Source organism: Pelmatolapia mariae, linkage group LG20 (assembly GCF_036321145.2).
Source record: "Pelmatolapia mariae isolate MD_Pm_ZW linkage group LG20, Pm_UMD_F_2, whole genome shotgun sequence".
In the NCBI taxonomy this organism is placed as follows: Eukaryota; Metazoa; Chordata; class Actinopteri; order Cichliformes; family Cichlidae; genus Pelmatolapia; species Pelmatolapia mariae.
Window position 1 is genome coordinate 24,471,077 of NC_086244.1, and position 21,125 is coordinate 24,492,201.

Below are 21,125 nucleotides of genomic sequence, written 5' to 3' on the forward strand. Positions count from 1 at the left end.
TTGCTTTCTTGTCAGCTGGAAGCAGTCTGTTCATTCTTCTTTGACCTCTGGCGTCAACAAAGAATTTTATGCCATGGGGACTGCAATTCACTGCCTATTTTCTCTTTTTCAGATAATTCTCTGTAAACCCTAGAGATGGCTGGGTGGGAAAATCCCAGTAGATCAGCAGTTTCTCAAATACTCACACCAGTCTGCCTGGCACCAAAAACAATGCTAAGTTGGAAGTCACTAAAATCAACTTCCCCATTCTGATGCTCAGTTTGAACATCGGAGTGGGGTTGTCTTGACCATGCCTATATGCCTTAATGCAATGAGTTGCTGTCATGCAATTGGCTTAGATATTTGTGTTAATAAGCAGGTGAACAGTTATAGCTAATAAAGTGACTGAGGGTGGATTTCACAAAACAGCGTGACAGTACAAATACAGCAACAGCAGCAACAAAAAGATACACTATTATAATTGCATAAATAGGTGTATTTACACTGCTCCAAATGTACAAATGTATTTTTAGGTTTTACTGATGATTAAAAATTACAACAGAAATTTTGACAGTGCTGTCTGATAGTGGGCCAGACCCTGTAAAAGCTCAGGACACAAATACAGCAAGAAACTGTAGAAATGACAGAAAACCATCTGCAAAACTTGTTCTGCACACAGTAATATAAAGAAAAAAAAGATATTTTATGTGATACAAGTGACAAGAAACACAAGAGCTGTGGTGCAGTAGATTAAAACATAGAATAATATAAGTATAGAAGTAGTAGAGAAGTGCACTGGTGTTTTTACTGTTTCAATACATCCTTTGCACAGACATACAATAAATGTATTTACATGCTGTGCTTCCATCTATAATTCTTGTGATGCAAACTGCTATATCGAGGCTTTCACTGCTGCTTGTCTCTGAGACGTCACATCAGAATCGATGACAAAACAGCAAGAAAATGCAGTCAGAAGCTCTACAAACTACTTAGTGTTTTGATTCCGCTTCTAGATGGGTCACCAGGGGCCAAAAAGTATTTATGCGGTTCATGGGTACAAACAATCTCCAGTTGTGAGCCTTCAGTTGGTTACAACTGGGTAAAAATGCTACTTAACTTTCCAAGTTTGGTCTAAACTTTTGTGTGACTCCATCAGTCATGATGAATATTTTGTGTTTGTTTAACAACAATATTCCACTGATGGGATTTCCTTTGTTTCACTCTCATTGTTCTTTCTCCCCAGATTGAGAACCTGTTGGAACAGTTAAAGGACAAGGACAAACAGGTGGCTGGATTGAGGGAAAGGGTTCAGGGCCTTCAAACCGACTCCAGCAACACAGATACGGCTCTGGCTACACTGGAAGAAGCTTTATCAGAAAAGGTAAGCGTGATGGGGAAAAGCACTGTAAGTATCGAAAAAAAGAAAAGGTGAAAATCATTCTGTTAGTCAACACTCAAAGATGGAGTTTCAGAGAGATGTTGTCCTGTTTGTTGCTGGATGAATGGAAGGTGTAAAGGAAAAAAAAACGCTTGAAAAATGTGAAACTCGAACACCGCTGGTTGGCGTGGAGTAATGTGGAAAGTTTTACCCTTTCAGGCGTGCTAGTCTTTCAGGAAGCTAGGATATGGCTTATGGTTTAATTAATTTTCATGCTTTACTGTGACTCACAGCCATAATTTAATGACATAAAATCCTAATTTATAGACTTAGACCACACTAGATGTGGTCCTATCTGTAAGTAGTAAGGGAGAGAATGAGGTACTGGTAGAGGGGAAGTCTATGGTGAACACAGACAGAGGATTAGTCCATGTCTGTAACTGGGCCGGGCGTAGGGAGGGAATGATGTATAGAATGAGGAGGATAAAGGTTTCAAATGTAAGAGAAATGGAGCGATGGAAAAGTTGAGTGGCAGAAGAGGCACAGCCCCGATGGTAGAGGTGGCCTTTGAATTAATGTGGGGAGAGGTCAAGGAATGCAAGGGTGAAGGCAGAGTGAAAAATGTTAGTTTTAATAAGGAAAGGAGAAAAAACAGTGCTGGGCAAATACATGTAAAGATTAGGGCTGGAATAGAAATGCAATAACAGATAACAAAGCTATGCACAGAGAAGAAGTCAAACAACCATAAATGTGGCATACTGTGCAAATGCCATGCGATGTAAAGTCTCAGTGGGATGTAATCAGTACTTGCTAAGTGTTATTCTAATATTAGGTTTGTATCTGATTCTTTTCTGTGGTGCGTCCTCAGTTTCTCTCCTCCTCTTCTCTTTAATCTTTCTATCACAATCAAGGCCTTCAGATAAAATAAGAAAGGAAAACTGTACAGACAAATAAACACGATAATTGGGCCAAATGAAGATCTGTAATGCTCCAACATAAGACTCAGATTTGTGTATACAATAACACAATGAATAAAGCAGTTAATTAAGACAGTATTGCATGTGTCTACATGAATAGGAGGATACAGTGTAGACATAATCATTGTGCTTAACAGCTGCCATGTGATCCAAGGTCAACCAAACAGACTTACTCCACATGGGGAAATAGATGGGCTGGATGTTAGTTGTAAACACTTATTGTCTGTTGTTTTTTTGGAAATATGAGAGAACAGCTGGTCACCATAAAGCCTCACCTCACCAGTACAGAGCAAGCCTGCTGCCATTCACAGTAAAAGAAAAATCACCTTGCTGGCCGATGTGCTTCTTTTCTTTTTTGTATTTAAATCTTTACACATTGAAACCCCATTGAGTTAACATTCTTCCAGGGCAAAGACGTTACTGTAAAGAAGCTGAGAAACTGAAGCAAATTATTGCATTGAATAATGGTGTTATTTTTCTTGTCTACACAAATCTTTAGTGATTTGTTTATGGATTTGCAGTCATGGTTTAATGGTGCCAGCGATCTTTAACTGCAGACCCGCTTCAACAAAGAATGAATTTGATGTGAATTGCTTTACACAGCATCGCCATGGAGATGTCATATCCTAGTCTAGCAATATATACATTCTGTCTTGAAGTGACTGGCTTGATTTCAGAGGGACTCCATCTCTCCTAGCTTTGTTGCATGTTTAAAGTTGTTGCTAGCTCACATGTGTTGTTACTATAGGCTAAAAAATTATCATCTTGGCGCTGGAGGCTAAAAAATGGTTCCCATTTACATGTTTGTTTGCACAGCAGGCTTAAAGATCGATACGGGTTTACATTTCGTTGGCACTGGCTGCTGGTTAAGAGTTCACAGTTAGGACAGTTGTGAATGTCCAGCTGTACTGCACTGTTATGCAGTGGATGCCACATTTGTACCTCTGCCATTGAGCATTTGAGCCTTTGCATTTGCTGTTATATATTTCTCTTGGCTTGCAAGAGCAAAATTTCGAGTCCTGCATGGGATTGTACAGATTTCAAAGAGTTTTAGCTCGTATAGTAAGTGTCGCTCTGGAATTATTTTTCAGGCAGTCTGTTTAGACACCGATAATGTGAAAACCAGCCTAAGTGGAATCAAATACAGGAGTGTTTGACTTCCTTTTCCTCTCTCTGTATGTGTTCTTGTTTATCTCTGTTATTTCCTTGATTGTTATTTAATTGACCTGTAGCCTTTGATTGTATCTATTCAATCAAGAATGGTTTACAGTAAGCTCACAGCATTTTGTCTGTTAATAGATTAGAAGTTGGTTAATGAGGGTTTCAGTGTATTCGCAGCACACAGACCGACACAGAACATAGATGTTTTCACTTAAAATGGTCTTTTAGCACCTAAATTTGTTTTCGTTGCACATAGACTTTGAAATGAATAGCATAATGGCACAATAAACTGTAAATCCCTCTTCTGCGCCGGCCCATTTGTTTACCCAGAAACCACTTCTGATGCAGCCTACATATTATTCAGCTGTGATGAGGAGAATGTTGGCAAGCTTTTCAGACTTTGTGGTCAACACAGGGCGTGTGTAATGTGTTTACGAGCACGAGTGTGTGTCTTGCTGATCACAAACTCTGTCACAAACCTGCTCTTGGAGCCAGTCACTAGCCACACTGCTGTGGTTCTAATTAACAGGCTGGGGCATTGTGCCCATGCTGAGCACTGCTCTTTAGTTTATGTATGTGTGCTTGTCTATGATGTCATATGTGTGTTTTCTGTTGTTTATTCGTGCAGTACACTTGGGCCTCATAGAGCCAGATTTATTATGATACCCTGGTGTCTTTCTCTAACCCCCAGACATCCTAGAGATATTTCACAAAGTGGGCAGAGCTCAGGACCTGTTAGCCAAGCAGTCTCTCTCACTGTTTCTGTCTCCCTTGCCCTCTCCGTGTAGTGATGTACTGTGCCAGGGCTAGTTAGTGAATGTATTTGTCCAATTACCCAGGACTTTAAAGTTGCCAATCATGCGGTGATGCCACGTCGTAAAGTCTCGTTGCTGAGCTGTGCTCTGTGCCTAAATAAACACCTGAATAAACACCTTGGTAATCATTTCAGTCCACACCTAAACACGCACACATTCACTTTAACACGCACACCTTGCTCAACCTCCCATGTTGTGGACTTGGTTTAAGGCCAATGCCCAAAGCTGTTGTCCTGCTGTCCAACGTGATTAGAGAATGGAGAAAATGATGTTTGAAACATTCCAGCTCGGTTTATCAGCAGGCGGTGTGGAGTTGTTAGAGAGTGATCTACAATACTGTCTAATTCGCTCACAATAAATCTGTCTGTCCCTCAGCCCTTCTCTTCCTTCCTCCTTCTCTTTCTGTTCTACTTGGCTCCGATCCCTTTGTGTCACTGCGATTATTTATAGCAGTATTATTTATGATGGGCATTTATGAGTTTGTCTTTGGCCACACTTTGTAAAGAATGTTGGTGATCCTATTCGGCAAGATACTGCCTATAATCATAGGAAAAAATTATAATCGCACAGGGCTGGTAATCCTTTGCACAATGGATGGAAAACAGATTTATTTCATGTTATTTCTGCTTCATGTAATGAACATACTTTTGTGCAGATTTTTTGTCTTATTCCTACTTATACTTGCCAAATCAATTTTTATTTTACCTTCTTATACCTTCTCACTTTCTCAGGAGCGAGTGATTGAAAACCTCCGGGAACAAAAGGACCGGGAGGACAGGGTTCGGCTGGAGGAGCTGGAGCAGCTGAGAAAGGAGAACCACGAATTAAAAGACAAACTATCAGTCATGCAACCCCAGAAACAGCCTCAGAACCAGCTCGGTAACCCCAGCCCATCCCAGAACCAGAGGCCAGATGGAGAGGTCAGTATGGACTCAAGTATTAAATCTATTGAACTGATGTTTAGATAATAGAAAATACAAATGTGTGTGTAGTATGCATGGCTGTTACATTTTGCTCAAAAATGGTTTTGCAGTCATTGAATACAGGCACTGTGAACACACAAGAGAGGTGGTCTGTTATGTGTGTGGACTGCAGACATACAACCATCAGTACAACCACTATATGTTTGTTGTGCTTGTAATATGCTTCCTGTACCTTGTACTTACTATGCTAACATTTACAATAAGAGTAATTCCACATTATTACCTCCCCGTGAGCATCAACAATATAGTTAGCAACTTCCTAGCAGAGGGCCTGCCTGCACTTTGTCCCACGGGATAAAAGGATGAATTAAGAGAGAGTGATTTATGGATCTGAAAGATCCTGTATCCCTGTGTGGGTGCCAAGTCGAAGGCCTTGCAATCTTTTTTCTCTCCTTCTTTCTTCTCCCAGGCTTACAAGCCAGGACAGACCCCTGTCCTGCCAGAATTTATGAGAATGTTTTCTTTTATACTCATAATAAGCGTACACACATCTCATTCCTGTGAAATGATATCTTCTTGAATGTTGATGCCGCACCACATGAAAGTGGCAGCAGCTCAATAACTTTTTGTAGCAAACAGATTCGCACTGTGGCAGAAGTGCTGCCATAATTAGACTGTTTTGTGTACTCCACAGCAATCAAATCTGTTATGTAAACTTAGAGATTCTTCAAAAAGACAGATGACGGTTGTGTACCTGTATACATGCGTGTGTCTCTGTCGGCATGTCCCTGCATGCCAGCACAAAAACAACTGTCGATACGTCTGCTGTTTGTGTCTGCGTGCATTTAAATGCGGTGGTGTTGTTGATCCTATAGTGCTGTGGCAAAGGACAGGCTATGCTATAAGTATTTGGGAGGTCAGTGGTGAATTATGTTGGCGCTTGATTAGATTCTGATCAAACTGATCTACCACTCCTTCATGATTCCTTCAGCGCAGAGACTTCTGCTGACTGCTGCTTTTACTTAACAAATTCTAGGTATCGTAAAAGCTGTGCTCTAAGGTTTTGTATGGCAAAGTTATCAAATTGCAACAACATTCAATTAACAATTTAAATCCAGTGTTAAACTCTACACTTTGTTGTGTCAGTTCTTGTGTTTTTCTCAATTAGCCATGCTCTGACTCAGTCAAATCAGTGGAAAGTTTTTTATGGCAGCTTGCGCTCCCTGTCTAGTTTGAATGCACTAATAAAAGCTGGGCATTTATATTGAATATTTTGTCATTGTATGCTTAAAATTGGAATAAAAGTTGAATACTACTAGGTCCAGTAATTGGAGATTGGACTGCCAAGGCCTCTGCCTTTGCCACCCAGTCCACATACCACAGAACTTGATAGACCCTTCTGTGTTATGTGGGTCCACAGGAGGGCTGGCCTAAAGGGCTAAGGTTTGACCACCAGATTCTCGCTGATAAGCTAGTCCCCCCATTTCCTGGGGGGCCTAACTCCAGGGTAGGGCACTGGTAACCCACTGGGAGGAGGCTCCAGGGCAGACGCAGTACACACTCAGTTCACTCAGCTGGCTTGATGTCACTCTATAAGTGATGGAGGAGGTGGTCAGAGAGAGGGAGGTCTGGGCTTCTCTGCTTAGACTGGTAGTCAGATCCAGCAGAAAAAAGATGAATAGGTGGATGAATGGAGGGATAGATGGAGCAATGGATCGATCAATGGATGAGTGTACTAAGTGCAATAAAATGGTTTTGTGATTCCTCCATTAAAAAGAAAAAACTTTGTCTGATTTCAATTTGTCTACTGTGCCCTTCATGGTTGTCTCCTTATGTGCTACAGGGAAACCCAGTTCTGACCAGTTGGTTGTGACCAGTTGCAATTTCACTATGCACAGGGAGCAAACATAAACTTCTGTGTGAAACTGGCCCACCCTCCATCAAGGATCATCACTTCTTATGACCGCTTTGGTTAACCCTAAACCCCAGAGATTATGTTCTCCAGGAGCCTGAGGACATGTCAGCAGGTGCACATAGGGATAACCTTCAAGGGAATAGTGGCCAAATTTGTATTTGTTGTATTTGCTTCTAATAGGTGGAGTCACAAAGATTTTGAAGGGTTTTTATTTTTGTTAATATAAGCATCCTTCACATGCTGTGCATTAAATGCTTTTTAAATGGTTACATCATTTTATTTCAACCCACATTTAACATCTGACAAACACCAATACCTCCAAAGATGGACAATTTTTTTTTTTCTCATAGGACAAATATGATTTGCCTCTCAAGCAGCTGTAGAGTTTGTGTTTGTCATCAGGTCATGTACACACAGTGGTCCACTGACAGTATCTGCAGATGCTGGTATTATTGACTCAGTCAAGCTGTTAGCGGAGCTTTTTATCGTGACCTCAGGGCTCTGTTGGCTTAAGTGCATCCTCATCCTCTTCCCATAAAACAGTATTTGTTGATTCCAAGCTTATTAAAGGACTTCTGGAACTAAACACCAGCTCTTCAAAGGAAAGAACCTCAGGGAAGGCAGTGACCTTTTCAGAGCGGGCTGGCTAAAATCTTCAAGGCAGCACCACACCTTAAAAGACTTGACTTTTGTTCAAAAGACACTTTTTTCTTTTCAAACCAGGCAAATGTCATATGCTCTCATGTCTTTGATTATAAAACAGAGATGAGACTAATCAAACATTGACATATGTGTAATGAGACTGAATACAGTCATGTTTAGTATATAAAAAGTCAAAGCTCTTTTTTCTTTTTATCCTACGCAGACTCAGTGTTGCTGGGTAGTTGTTGGCCAGGTGTTTAAAAACTCAGTACAGAGTTTGGTGGCTACACATATTTAACATATTTTGAAATATTTACACACAAGAGACATTTCCAGGAATGATAATAATAATTTGACTGTATATGTAATTGTATCTTTCCTGGCCTTTCCCCTCTCATAATATTACAAATTCCTTTTGGACCTACCATCCTCTCAGCCACTGGTTTCCACACTTGTCTGTGTGTTCTAGTGAAAGAAAATAGCATGCTCTGGTCCACTTAGGCCTAATGCATTTTGGGCTAGGAAAGATGTGGATTGATGTACATGAATGAGTGTTTTCAGCCTCATGTAGCAGCAATGAGGGAAGGACGAGACGTTGCCAAGATCCTTCATAGTCAGTACAAGCATAGTGACAAGTCATGAACTTTATGTACCGTCCTAGGCTTATGTGGACCTGAGAATATTCTCATTCTAATCATAATGAGCCAACATGGTAGCAACTCCAGATCACCTGCTGAAGTTCAAACTGAGCATCAGAATGGGGAAGAAAGGTAATTTAAATGACTCTGAGTCTGGCATGGTCTGAGGATTTAACAAATTGCCGATCTACTCAGGTTAATAAGTAACAGTTTAAAGTTAGTTTGTTAAAAAATCATTCATAAAAACGTAGAATAATAAACTAAAAGTACAGACTTTATATAAGTACTGTAATGATATATGCATTTAAAATAGCTAAACATAACTGATGTTAAGCTCTAATATTATCTGTATTTGTCGAGAAGAAACAGTAACGTGAACGTTGTCTAAAAATGGTCAAAATAGGAGATAAATAAATAGAATGTAAATTGTACTGAGGCTAAAAGCTTAGGCTAATGAATAGATGTTAAATAAATCCCTCAGCACAAACTTACCTAAGCACTGACAGTTTGTCTGGATGAAAATAATTATCATAGCAATAACCTCTTTTATATAATAAGTGTTGAATGGGATTCCGTTGAAAAAAATAACACATTGGAGCACAAGAGGTGACGTTAATGAAAGGGTAGAGTGCAGACCCGCCGGAGTATGCCAGATGAAAAAGGCTGAGTTACATTTTGTCGACCTTACTTCCTCTGGGAGGTAAAGCGCATGCCAAAATAAGAGAGATCATTAAATTTTAGTATGATGACTTGGTTAGGATTAAGATATGGTTAGTTTTTGGTTGAGTAGTGGTTGAGGTTAGCGTGAGGGGAACTGTTGGCAATAGGTGGAAGTAAATGTAATATACTCTGAAGTGGATGAAACATGACTGTGTGTGTGTGTGTGTGTGTGTGTGTGTGTGTGTGTGTGTGTGTGTGTGTGTGTGTGTGTGTGTGAGCGCACAAGTGTTTGTGCACATTCACTTGATGATGTTTAAACGAGTGGCCTCAGCTGTCTCAACAAGTTAAATAACCTTCACAAACACAGTAGACAGAGAGAGGTAAAGACCAGGAGAAAAAAGCAGAAACACAGAGAAAGATAATTCTAGGTTAGAAACTTCCTTTGGGATATTTTTCTCAGAGAATGGTTTGATCAGCATAACTGTGTTCTTTCTTTTTTTCTTTCAGCATTTATTTTAAAAAGAATTGAGATGTTTGGTGGTCTCATAAAATCGCAGCCAAAACAGAGCAAGTATGTAATTTTATAATGATAATGAACTCCTAGCTCTACATGAAAGATGCCCTGGGGAGGGAACTGATAGAAGCAAACCACAGAAAAGCAGGCAGCCCGAGCTAAATTATGAATTGTAACCTAGAATTCATGACTGACTTACCTTTTCCTTTTTGGTTCATGCAAGATGATAACACACCTGCTCTTGTATAATTATCAGTGCCAGTGATTTAGTCCTACAGGATGTCAAAAGGTTTATTTGTTTATCTACAATTTCTTTTTTTTTAACTAGGTGAAAACCAAAGTAGATGGGCCACCAGCAATGAGCCCCACGGTAGGTTCTTTTTTTTTTTTTTTTGTTAGTGCTAACTGTTAGCATATTACATAGAAATTTTTAGCATGATGGTCAATGCTAGGCTAACAGCACTAATAGGTTAAGGCTCAGCTATATTAATATGGTTATAATAAAAGAACTGAAATGTTTTTCAGTTTATCTGAACCTGTTCTATTGGTAATGAACCGCAAAGTGTTAGGAAGCCTAAGTGTGAGCGTTTAGCTACATCTGACAATGATCTGAAGTGGTCAACGTAGAGAATATTTCAAATGCTTTCATGCTGTCTAGGTACCAGTTCACACATGGTTGTTTTTGTACCTAATGAATCCATTCTCACCCCCCAATGCTTACACAAACATATATACTCAAAGATCCAAACTACAGAGGAAGCAGTCAAGATATGTCCGGATATCACAGATCGTCTGAGGGTCCTAGAGCAGGAAGTGGCCCGCTACAGAGAGGAATCCAGGAAGTCACAAGCTGAAGTGGAGAGGCTGATGGGAGCTTTAAAGGATGCTGAGATGGACAAATCCTGCAAGGAGAAAAAAATCTCTGATCTTGAAAGGTGAGGGTTTAAGGAATTCAGTCAGTTTCGTAACAAGTCAGCATCTGTGTGTTCTTAGAGTGTCTTTTCAAGTAACCGGATCTTTGTAAGGCCTCGGTTCATTCCTATGTGCTCTATTTATAAAGGGGTAATCCATGAAATATAAACTGTCTAGATTGAGTCGTCCTAGCACTTGAAACCACTTTTATGTTGCCATTCTTTTGGCCTGATGTAATCAGTCCAGAAAATGAATGCGACCTGTTTAAATATCAGTCTAATCATTTGGCTTAATATCTTATTATTTGTTTTTATCTGTCAATGTCTGCAGACATGGGTAAGTAGATATTTAGTGTGCCCGTTAACCCCACCGTCATAATACTGCTCACACTGCCCATGATCATTACGTTTGACATCATGCTGTGGTTGCTGGCTCCTTTTAAATTTTCTCAGGTATAAAGTTGGAAATTGGGGGAACTGACTGTATCTGAGCCTCAGGAAGCTTAGATTTGACTGTCTCATTGGGGCAGTAAATGCATAATCCATTTATGGTCTTCATTCCTGTCACAGTAATAACACAATGAGAGACTTTATATGTTTCCTGTGGAGACATATAGCTTCTCTTTTGTGTTGACGTCTGCAAATCTTCTTTGCACACATTTCAATCCTGTCATCAGTGCGGTCATCTGTGTTTTCTCATATCAAATTATCCATATGTGTGTTTATATAAATGTCTTTGCATTACTTTTGACTACTGTCAATGCATTCTGTGACTGTGTTTGTGTGTGTATGTGAGTGAGCATTTGAGTTTGCCAGGCAGGCAGCCAGCGGCATGCCAGTGGGAGGTTTTTGTATCCAGCCCAGACACTGGATGTTTATACTACTCTGTTTATTACTGGCACAGTGCTACTCAATTATCATCTGATTTATGGATTGGCATGGTGTGTATATGTACCCAAATGAGTAGTTGTTTAGTGCCAAGGCAGAAGTACAGTATGTTAGTGTTTGTCTGCATATTTATTTCATACAGTATGTGTGTGTGTATGGGTGAAAAAGAAGCACAGAAATGTGTACAGAGAAGGTTTCTGAATTTGAAATGTGATATTTAAAGTGGTATTTAGGCGTGTGTCTGTATATGTAGATTAATAGTGGATCAGTCTTTTGGTGGATCACGGGCTGCAAAGATGGGGCATGAGTTTAAAAAAATATGAAAACAATCATTTTTCACACACATTGGCTTCATCAGGTGTGTTAACACTTGTTCTGGTTCTGAATGGTTTGGAATCAGTTTGCATGGGCTGTATGTTCTGGATCCAACACAGTTTCCTGCCTCATTCATTACCCATTTTACAGACTGGCTGCTCTGGCATGGAAACCATGCGCTGACTCAAACTCTGTGGGAACTCCTAAGCATCAAGTAATAGGAAAGCAGTAGCTCCTACAGAATTTGTTCACAAACTCTACTCTGTTTTTCCGTGCATCTCTGCAAGAATGGATATTTTCGTTTTGTTTACATTTTTCTGCCATTCACTTGCAACTTTCATGACCTGGTCATACGCATGCTCATCGTACTTGGTGCATGTGTAGTGTCCGTGCATGTGGGTGTGCAGCGATTTCTGGGACGCGAACGTTTTGGATCGTTGGAAAAGTTCCTTTTCCCCTCAGCTCATCCATCTTATTTGGTCCCGCTGTCTCATTAGTGTCAGCCAGTCCCCCCTATCAGCACGAACCCTCACCTCTGGTCAGCATGCACAGGTCAGAGGTCACATGCAAGCCGGCCTGTGAGAGCAAGGTCCATTGTAGTCCTGCAGAGTTGCTATGAACACACACAGAATAGTTGTTTGTACAGTAGAAAATACACTTGAAGGTATTTTCTTATGTTAGCATGTGTGTCTGCTATAGAAAATTGTGGGGCATCAAATCGTGTTAGTTCTCAGTGTACTTTTTGATTTAACAAAGACATTAAACAGAAACAGAAGAATTTTTGCATATGTGTTTCTGCACACATGTGTTATATGAAAGCATGGGCGGACGAGTGTCTGTGTGCTGATTGGACTTCTGTTGCAGAGCATGCGGAATGTAGCTTATCTGGGCAGAGGATGAATGTCTTTTTAATCAGAGTGTTTCTGTTGGAAGTCAGTCAGATGACCTATTAACCACTATCTGAATGGAGAGGGAGAACAGATGAGGAAATAGACACTTTCTCATCCAGTTGGCAGTGAAGCAAAGAGAGTCAAAGATGGATGGAGCTAACAGGCCATTGTAATAAATACCTTCCAGCACAGGGGAGTCTCACTCGCAGCTTGTTGATTGCTTAGTGATCTACTCTAAGTCATCAGTGATAACATTAGGGTAGTTTATGGTTGACGTTTTATTTACTGTTGTTAGTGTACAGTAGATGTAAAGCTAATCTGCCAAAGTAATCAGTGACATTGAACAGGCTTTGTGGAACGTATCAGCATGTCATACTAATTCTAATGGATTTGTTAAATAGATCTCTCGCGGTTATAGATCTCTTCAAGCAGTTCGTCTATGTGTGATGGACTAAAAAAAAACCAAAACAAAAAACCCCCCCAAACATTTTTTGGGACTGACATACTTGGAAGTTAAGAACAACTTGTGGGAATTAAAATACACGAGGTTTTAATTAACTTTCAACATGATGTCAAAGAAAAAACACTGAAAACGGAATTGGAGCGTATGCAGTTTCACAAATTTTAAGAATAAATTGTGACAAAAATTGTGGCATGAAACATAAAGCCTTAATTCCTTTTTTTTCTCCTTTCCTTCTTGCCTCCTTCACTCATAAACTTATCATATTAATTGTTGGAATTATGTTGTATGGTTTTCTTGATGCTTTGACAGCCCTATACTTTTAAAATTTGGGGGCTAAACTTGAAAAATAAATCAGCCATCCAGTCTCACAGTACCACAGCTACTGACGATGTAAGAACTGTGGTATGTAAGGGAGGGTTGCAGGAAAAGGGAGTCCATGTGTGTTCGTGTGTGTGTGTGTATGTATTTATGTGTGTGAGACTAAATTGAGATTGTCGAGTCAAGATGTAAGGAAAGGAAAGGATGACAAACAAATACATGCGCACACATAAACACATGCATGTCATTTTTGGCTGCATTACTGTGAACATAATCAAACTCCAGGTGCTGATAGCCTACAAAACACACAGATACACACATTACCTCTGCTTATAATATTTATTCATTGATATGTTTGTAAACAGTCGGCTTTTCTAATGCAGGTGTGGGTTTTAAACAATGATTTTACTTTGAAATTAACCTGAAACTTACTGTTAAATAGATGAAATATACAGCACTGTGAAAAAATCTTGAGCCACCCCTCATTTCTTGATATTTTGCTAGGAAAATGGGAATTACTATACATTGAAATACAGTATATAAGGCATTTATATAGTTCTAACAAGCTTGAACGTCTGTATTTGGTTTGACTGCTTTTATTTTTTCAAAACAGTCTGAACTCTTTAGTAGTCTCCAGGAATATTTCTTAAGGACATTCAAAGCTCTTCTTTGGATGTTTCTGCCTTTTGTTCTGTTTTCTGTCAAGCTGATCCCACACTGCTTCTATAATGTTGAGGTCTACGCTCTGGGGAGGCCAGATCATGACTGATTGAGTTCCATTGTTTTTTTTCCTATCCAGGTATGCTTTTACTGCATTGTCAGTGTTTTCAGGATCATTGACAAATGAACCTGTTGCCAATCAGATGCTTTCCAGATGGTAATGCATGGTGGATCAAAACCGGATGGTTCATAATTTCATCAATTTTGACTACAACCCCAACACCACTGTTTGAAAAGCAGCTCCAAACCATGACAGAGCCTCCACCATGTTTTACAGATGGCTGTACAGTAATCTCTCACTGTTGTACCTCTTTCCTGACCTTCTCCATCCAGCAAAAAATATCAAATTTGGATTAATCACTCAATAAGACCTGCTGCCACTGATTTTCATTCCAGTTCTTGTGTAATCTGGCATACCTCAGTGTTTTCTCCTTGTTTCCCTTTCTTAAGTATGGCTTATTGACAGCCACCCTTCCACTGAGACTATTTCTGATGAGGCTTTGGCGAACAGTAGATGGATCAAATGAAGGGCCAGAGCATCTCACAGGTCCCATGTCAAGTCTGCTGATTTTTGCTGGATTTTCCCTCTTTTTTTTTAAGGACATGACTATCAGATACTGTTCATCTGCTGTAGATATTTTTCAGACCTACCACTCCTTCTTTTGTCCTCTGCTTGACCAGTTTCCTCACTTTTCTTAAGGCAAGAGCATGTCAAACACCATGCTGAGATATGGCAAGTTTTTGGCTAATAGCTGTTTGGGAAACACCTTGTTGGTGCAAAAATACTATTTTGTATCTGTCAAATTGTGTCATCTTTGATGTTTTTGTAGGTCAGGTACAAACTGTCCAGGCTGAACTAAAAAATTAAAGAAAAACCTCACTGACCTGGGGAATAATTGTTCAAGAGCACCTTAAAAATAATAAGAAACTCTGGCTCCTTGGCAGTAAAATATAAAGAAATTAGTACTTTTTCATAGTACTGTAAGCAAGATAAACCCACAGTAGAAGAGGACTATTTTCTGACACACACAGGGAATAGATCGGAAATGTTCAGTGAAGTAAAATGCACATACTCAAATTTAAAAATGTAATTTCTTTCTTGCACCCCATCACACACACACACACACACACACATACACACATATGAGAAAAGTTGAAAATGTCGAGGCATTATAAAGCATCCGTCACTAATAAACAGAATTGTGTTTGAATCTCTCATCACTTCAACAAGAAAAGCATCTCAGATAATATCTGTCTCCCAGTTAACTCGCACCGTGTTTTCATTTTCTTCTATTTCTCTTCTCTGTATTCCTTCAGTTTTTACATTAGTTAGAAAATGTTTTTACTTCAGATCATATCTGTCTGTTATTCAATATATTGTACAACCCTGAGCCGTAACTGCGCCAGCGTGTCCCCGTCTGCTTGAAATCTGAGGATTTTGTTCCACTCGGTGGTTTATTAAAAGAAACGAGAAAGAGAGAGTAAGAATTAAGTGTTGTGAAGGGAAAGATAGCAATCTGTTTGTTTTCTTCTTTAAAAGTTACTGCTTCTTTTAACCTATATTTACGTGGGAAGTGACTCTATATTCACAATTGACCACAATCAGATTTTGTAAGAACCCACTATGACCACAGCTGCTTGCTGCTGGCCACTCAGCAGCTCTCCTAAAAAGGGACATCAGCAAGTCCGCAAGGAGGATTACTGATTAGTTTTTATGTTTTTATTCCTACAGAAGAAATACAAGGCAAACATCAAGCAAAAATATCAAAGTGATAATGGAAAAAGAAACTGAAATAAAGAAAGGGCTATATAAATATGTAAGAAGAGATATACGAGGGGAAAAACAAGCTCTCTGGTGACATCCAGAAATAAAGTGGAGCTGCTTATGTTGGAAGGTGGATGTGTGGAGAGCTCCAGGTGGAAGAAGCAAAAGGAAATGTGAAAAATTACTTATTACGCTCAGTTTAGGAAATGGCTGGACTTATTCACACTGCTTTCTCTCTCACACTTCATCTTTCTAAGAAATGTCACCGCAATAAAATACTGTTTCCCTGCAGAATTTACTCATTTCGTTAATCAACAAATCACTGTTCCTTCTCATATTTTCCACTCGCATGCGACCCAGCCCTTCTGCTCCTTTTCACACTCCTCGTGCTCTCGTTCGCCTTCGCTCAGGTCAGAATACTTATTTAATTTTTGCACCGATGGGCTGATGGGGGTATATCAGCTACCAAACAGGACCAGCGTGTCTGCTGGTTTATACACCTGTGCCAGTAGCAGCTTTGTCTGATAGCTGATATGCCCTCATGGCAAGATAGCTCTCCATGGACATGCCTGCAAGCTTATAAAAACACACAGAGACATCAAAGATCAGAGGATAAACAGATTCTTCTTCTCCTCCTTTCAGTGTACATATGCGTGCGTGTGAAAATACCTGTGTGCACGCCGTGCTTCTTAAGAGAATTTAATAATACTCCTTATTTATGCAGCACTTTTCAAACCCAACTCATAAAAATGATAAAAACTCATAAAATCAACAACACGGTGATTAAAAACATTTTTTTAAAGATGCAAGCCAGAGACATGAAACGGCAGACTTATAAACCTGTGTGGTTTCCAGAAGGGAGAGTAATAACAGATATAAATATTGATAGAAATGTTGATTACGCCCCCTTCTGCCGCGTCTCTGGTTATTATAACCAAAACTTCCTCAATGGTTTTAAAGGTTACTGTTGTGTGTGTGGCAAGGTGAGAAGGTGTTAAATTTATTCATCTTTTTATTAGGCATATTTCACATTCATTGCACACCAACATCACTCATGAAAACAGACAGTCATGCACACACACACACACACACACACACACACACACATGCGCGCGCGTGAGCGAGCGAGCGAACTCATACGCTTCCAACTAAGGGCTGTGACAGCAAATATTTGCCCACATGTGGGGGCAGCTTGTCGGTTGCACCCAGAATAAACACACCAGTGTGGATGTGGAATAATAATGTGGCGCATTTTAGCAGCTGCTTGGTCACAGCTTGTTTACAGTGTTGGAGGGTTCTCTTAAGCACTAATTTGTCACTGTCAGCTTTCTCGCACTTTCTGTTCATTTTTTTTTCTCTTAAAGTGTGAAGGCCTAACTGGGAGCTCAGAGATGTGTGTTTTGATTCTATTTTGAGCATATTTGTGAGTAAACATAAACTCTACCCTAAGACCAGTGTGCGTCTTAGGGTGCATTTTGTGGTTAATGGGTGTCTAGTAGTAGTGAGTTTACTGTGAGGGCTTATGTGTGTTTTCCATATTTTTTTAAACCTAATATGTGTGTGCCACATATACCAAGGCTCAGGGATTGGCGCGGAGGTTAATACATATCCATCCTGGCTGGTTAATACACAGTTCAACTCTGTAATCAGCACCTGAGCAGTACACAATGCTGACAGCTGATTTACTACCCATGTGTGTGTTTCTGTCAGTAATCAGACTCGTGGCAATTTATTTCTTAAAAGGAGAATGTGGGTTATGTGCACAGTGGTGCGCATGCATGTGCTCGCATCTCCTGTCTGCATATGTTTGTGTTTTGTTGTTGAAAGATTTACACAGCAGTGTCTCACCTACCTCAGTCGTGTCTTGTCTTGTCCCAGTCTGCTTTCTTGCTAAGACTAGGCACACAGCATTCATCCTTACCTGATTTACTGTACACAGTGTAGCTCTGCAGTCTTCTGAGATGAAGCATGCAGAACTTGTTTTAACTAATAAAACTAAACAAATAAAGCCAGATAAAGCAAGACAGGACAATGAAGCAAACTTATTTGTACATGTTAAATATTGTGCTATATTCAATAGTCAGTACACACATGCAGACGCAAACACGCAAAATAACTGCAAGGAAGTGTAATTTATGTACATATGTTTACGTCACGTGGAAAACAACGTCCCCTTCTATGTGGAGCTTGCACGATCTCGCCAAGTTTATGCTGGTTTCCTCTGGGAGCTGCTCCTTCGCCCGTCATCACAGTGCAGCTGATAGTTGAAACAATCTTTCAAAAGTGGACACAAGGGCCAAACTTTGCATGTTTGTCCCTCTGGAGCCATTAATTTAAAAAATCCCATTAGCCACAAGAATTTTTGAAATTTTCCCAGTTTAGCCATCGTTTCCATCTTAGGAAACACCTGTTTTACCATAGAACCAGAGGATAAATGTCAGAGGTTTGACTTTTTGATTTATATGCTTTTGATTATAATTTATAACTTTTAACTTTATAACTTAAAACTTCTTCAGAGCCTCTTTGTTTCCAGTAAAGCACGATTTTGTACCATGTTGTGCCAGTGGTCAGATATCAGTTGCAGCTGCACAGTGCTGGGCAGGTCGAGGATTTCCCCTCTGATAACGCTAGGATGTATAAATATAGGTTCAGACATTTTACATTCACTCTGTATGATTTATTCCCCTGAAATATAATGAATTTCATGTATTTGGTGCATGAAAACTCCTTTACCCTTGGCTCAGCTCTTCCATGCCCACACCAATTTTTGTATTATTGCTCTTATTATTGTTACTTTTTTGTGTTGTGTAAGTATTTACCATCACACCAAATGCCATTTTAGAATCACCAGTTAACATGACAAGCAATTTTTGGACATGCTTATCAGGTTAAATCCAACAACCTTGATGCGAGGCCACCAATGTGCCTCTGTGCTGCCCAGCAACTTGATATATAGGCTAACTTGTGAAATCTAACTGTCTATTAAGTTCGTAAGGTCAGTTACTGTGCTCTGTGCTTAACCTACTCTAGTTTTTAACACTTTTTTCACCCCTTTACGTAGTACTCAAAGTGCACTGCAAGCTGCACTTACAGACATATTTTTAAAGCTCATGCACACATGGAAACCCATAAGGGTGCATAGGGAGGTCCTTCGGTTTTAGTCTCTTGCCCTAGGACACTTCAACATAAGGATGCAGAAATCTTGGTCCCCAATTGCACACTGGCTTCCCATTGTTCCTAATACAAAGGATAGCTTAAATGCAAAAAATGTGTTTCCTGATGGGGCTTAATAAAGACAATCTTCCACTTTTCTGGCATAGTTGGTTAATGTTTTGATTCTCTTTGATACAGTAACTAAGTCCAAAGGCAATACACTTGAAGAAAACCTCAAGGAAAATTGGTTTTGTCATACATTTTAAGAACATACATTTCAACTGGTGCACTATTTTTCTGAGGTGAAAGCCAGTCCACTCTTGACTTAAAAAGATGTTGCATGTGTTTGTGGCATCTGTTTGTTGAGTTTTTTGACCACTCATTCATGCAAAATGTCTTCATCTGTAGAACGTTTGAAGAGTTTCTTGCATTTGTACAAGAAATCACTTGCTAGACTCATTCTGTAGGCATCCATAACCATTTTTTCTACTTGCCTCGAATTCTACTTGCATGGTGTTGAAGGTTTGATTCATTATTTCCCCTCTTCTTTTTTGTTGAAGAAAATGGTAATTTTGATGAATATTTTTTATGGATAATTATCGTCTTTAAAAGGCACTGGTTCAAACAGGCTCAAATATGTCAAAAAAGCATGCAGTTTTGTACTTTCAAATGACCGTATAGCGGTATCTTATAGCATTTAGTTTAGTCGTTTAATGTATTTCAGATTTTGATCATTGATATATGATATAACAAACACTCCTTGTTTGTCTGTTGTCATCCATTTTTCCTTGTCTGAAGACAAATCAAGTCTCCTAACATCCAGAAGCAGACAGTGCCAGGTGAGATGAGGAAAGACGCCCTGATTGATGGACATCCCCACTCGTTATCACAGGTTTGAATATGTTCGTACGTTTATGTGAGTGTTATGTTTGGATTCTTTGTCATGTTTCCAACCAACAGAGTTCAGTTTGGTTCATTCTCATTTCATCTACCTTTTTTTTGTTTTCCCCTCTCACCAGCAATTGCAAATGATGTCTTAGGAATAATTTTTTTCTTCTTCTTCTATTTAGCTGTGCTGTAGTCCCTCCATTCATAGATCTCAGAGCCAGTCATAACCAGAAACAAAACTCAGTTCCATACACTACCTAGAAACTACATCATGGTGACTCACATGGGAATAGCAACACACTGTGTCTAGTCAGACCTCATGATGTACCCTCTCTGATGTAATTTGTGTAGTTGCTTACCTGCTTAGACGTCAACAAGAGTGTTAGCAAATTGGTTGACTCACTGTGAGTGCACACGTATACTTCTACTTGTCTGCAGGCCTATGCTGAGGTGTTAATATACAGAGTGTAGACATGCCAGGTTATTCCCAGGGGACGGATGAAGTAAAGTACATTTACCTTCCTGCCAAACAGACCAAGAGTCTCTCTCAGTCTGTTTTTTTGCTGAACTATTCTGCTATTTGTGTATTCTGGCAGCCAGCATTCAACTTCCTATTTCTGTATCTAAACAGTGTCTGTGAAACACACATTAGTATTGCTGTAAGCTGGAAAGAGACATGACGTACATGTCAGGTACAGGGACGTGGGACAAGCTGAACCGGACCTTACCTAGTGCGTCCTTAGTGTGATTCTTTTTGAAGTTACACTAACAGCTGAATGAAGCGCCCTTGATTCAGGTGTAGCATATAAATACAGCTGCAATCTTTGGGACAAACTTCCTTCTTTCATGTGGAAACACACAGCGAAAAATAAAACTTACTCCAAACTTCTTTGGTGGCCTTTCTCTATTTTTTGTAAACATCTTCATATTTTGAACTCTGTCGAGCTGCTTGGCTTTAGCAACAGTCCCCATGAATATACAGCACTTTACATTCAAATGACTACATCAATCGTTTTCTAGATTACAGCAAAGTATATTTGCACTCCACTTGAATGTCAGATAGGCCTCCAAGTGCTGCTGTTCGTCTTTTAACTTGTTCCAGTGGAGGTGACCACATCACTCTAACTCTTGTTGACCTTCAGTGTTTACCAGATTTTACTGCTTGTTTTTGAAGCTTACACGGTCATTCGCCTTTATGTTTGTGATCTCTTT

At 39.6% G+C, this 21,125-nt stretch overlaps 1 protein-coding gene across 1 annotated transcript in view; it reads left to right on the forward strand.

Moving 5' to 3' along the window:
* The window catches only part of LOC134619253 (ERC protein 2-like), a 112,960-nt gene that overhangs the window by 54,093 nt on the left and 37,742 nt on the right, over positions 1-21,125 (forward strand). Inside the window, exons 8-12 of the mRNA XM_063465021.1 lie at positions 1,223-1,360; positions 5,042-5,230; positions 9,931-9,972; positions 10,344-10,537; positions 19,824-19,917. Coding sequence (XP_063321091.1) covers positions 1,223-1,360; positions 5,042-5,230; positions 9,931-9,972; positions 10,344-10,537; positions 19,824-19,917 — 657 coding nt within the window. The remainder of the gene's footprint in view (positions 1-1,222; positions 1,361-5,041; positions 5,231-9,930; positions 9,973-10,343; positions 10,538-19,823; positions 19,918-21,125) is intronic.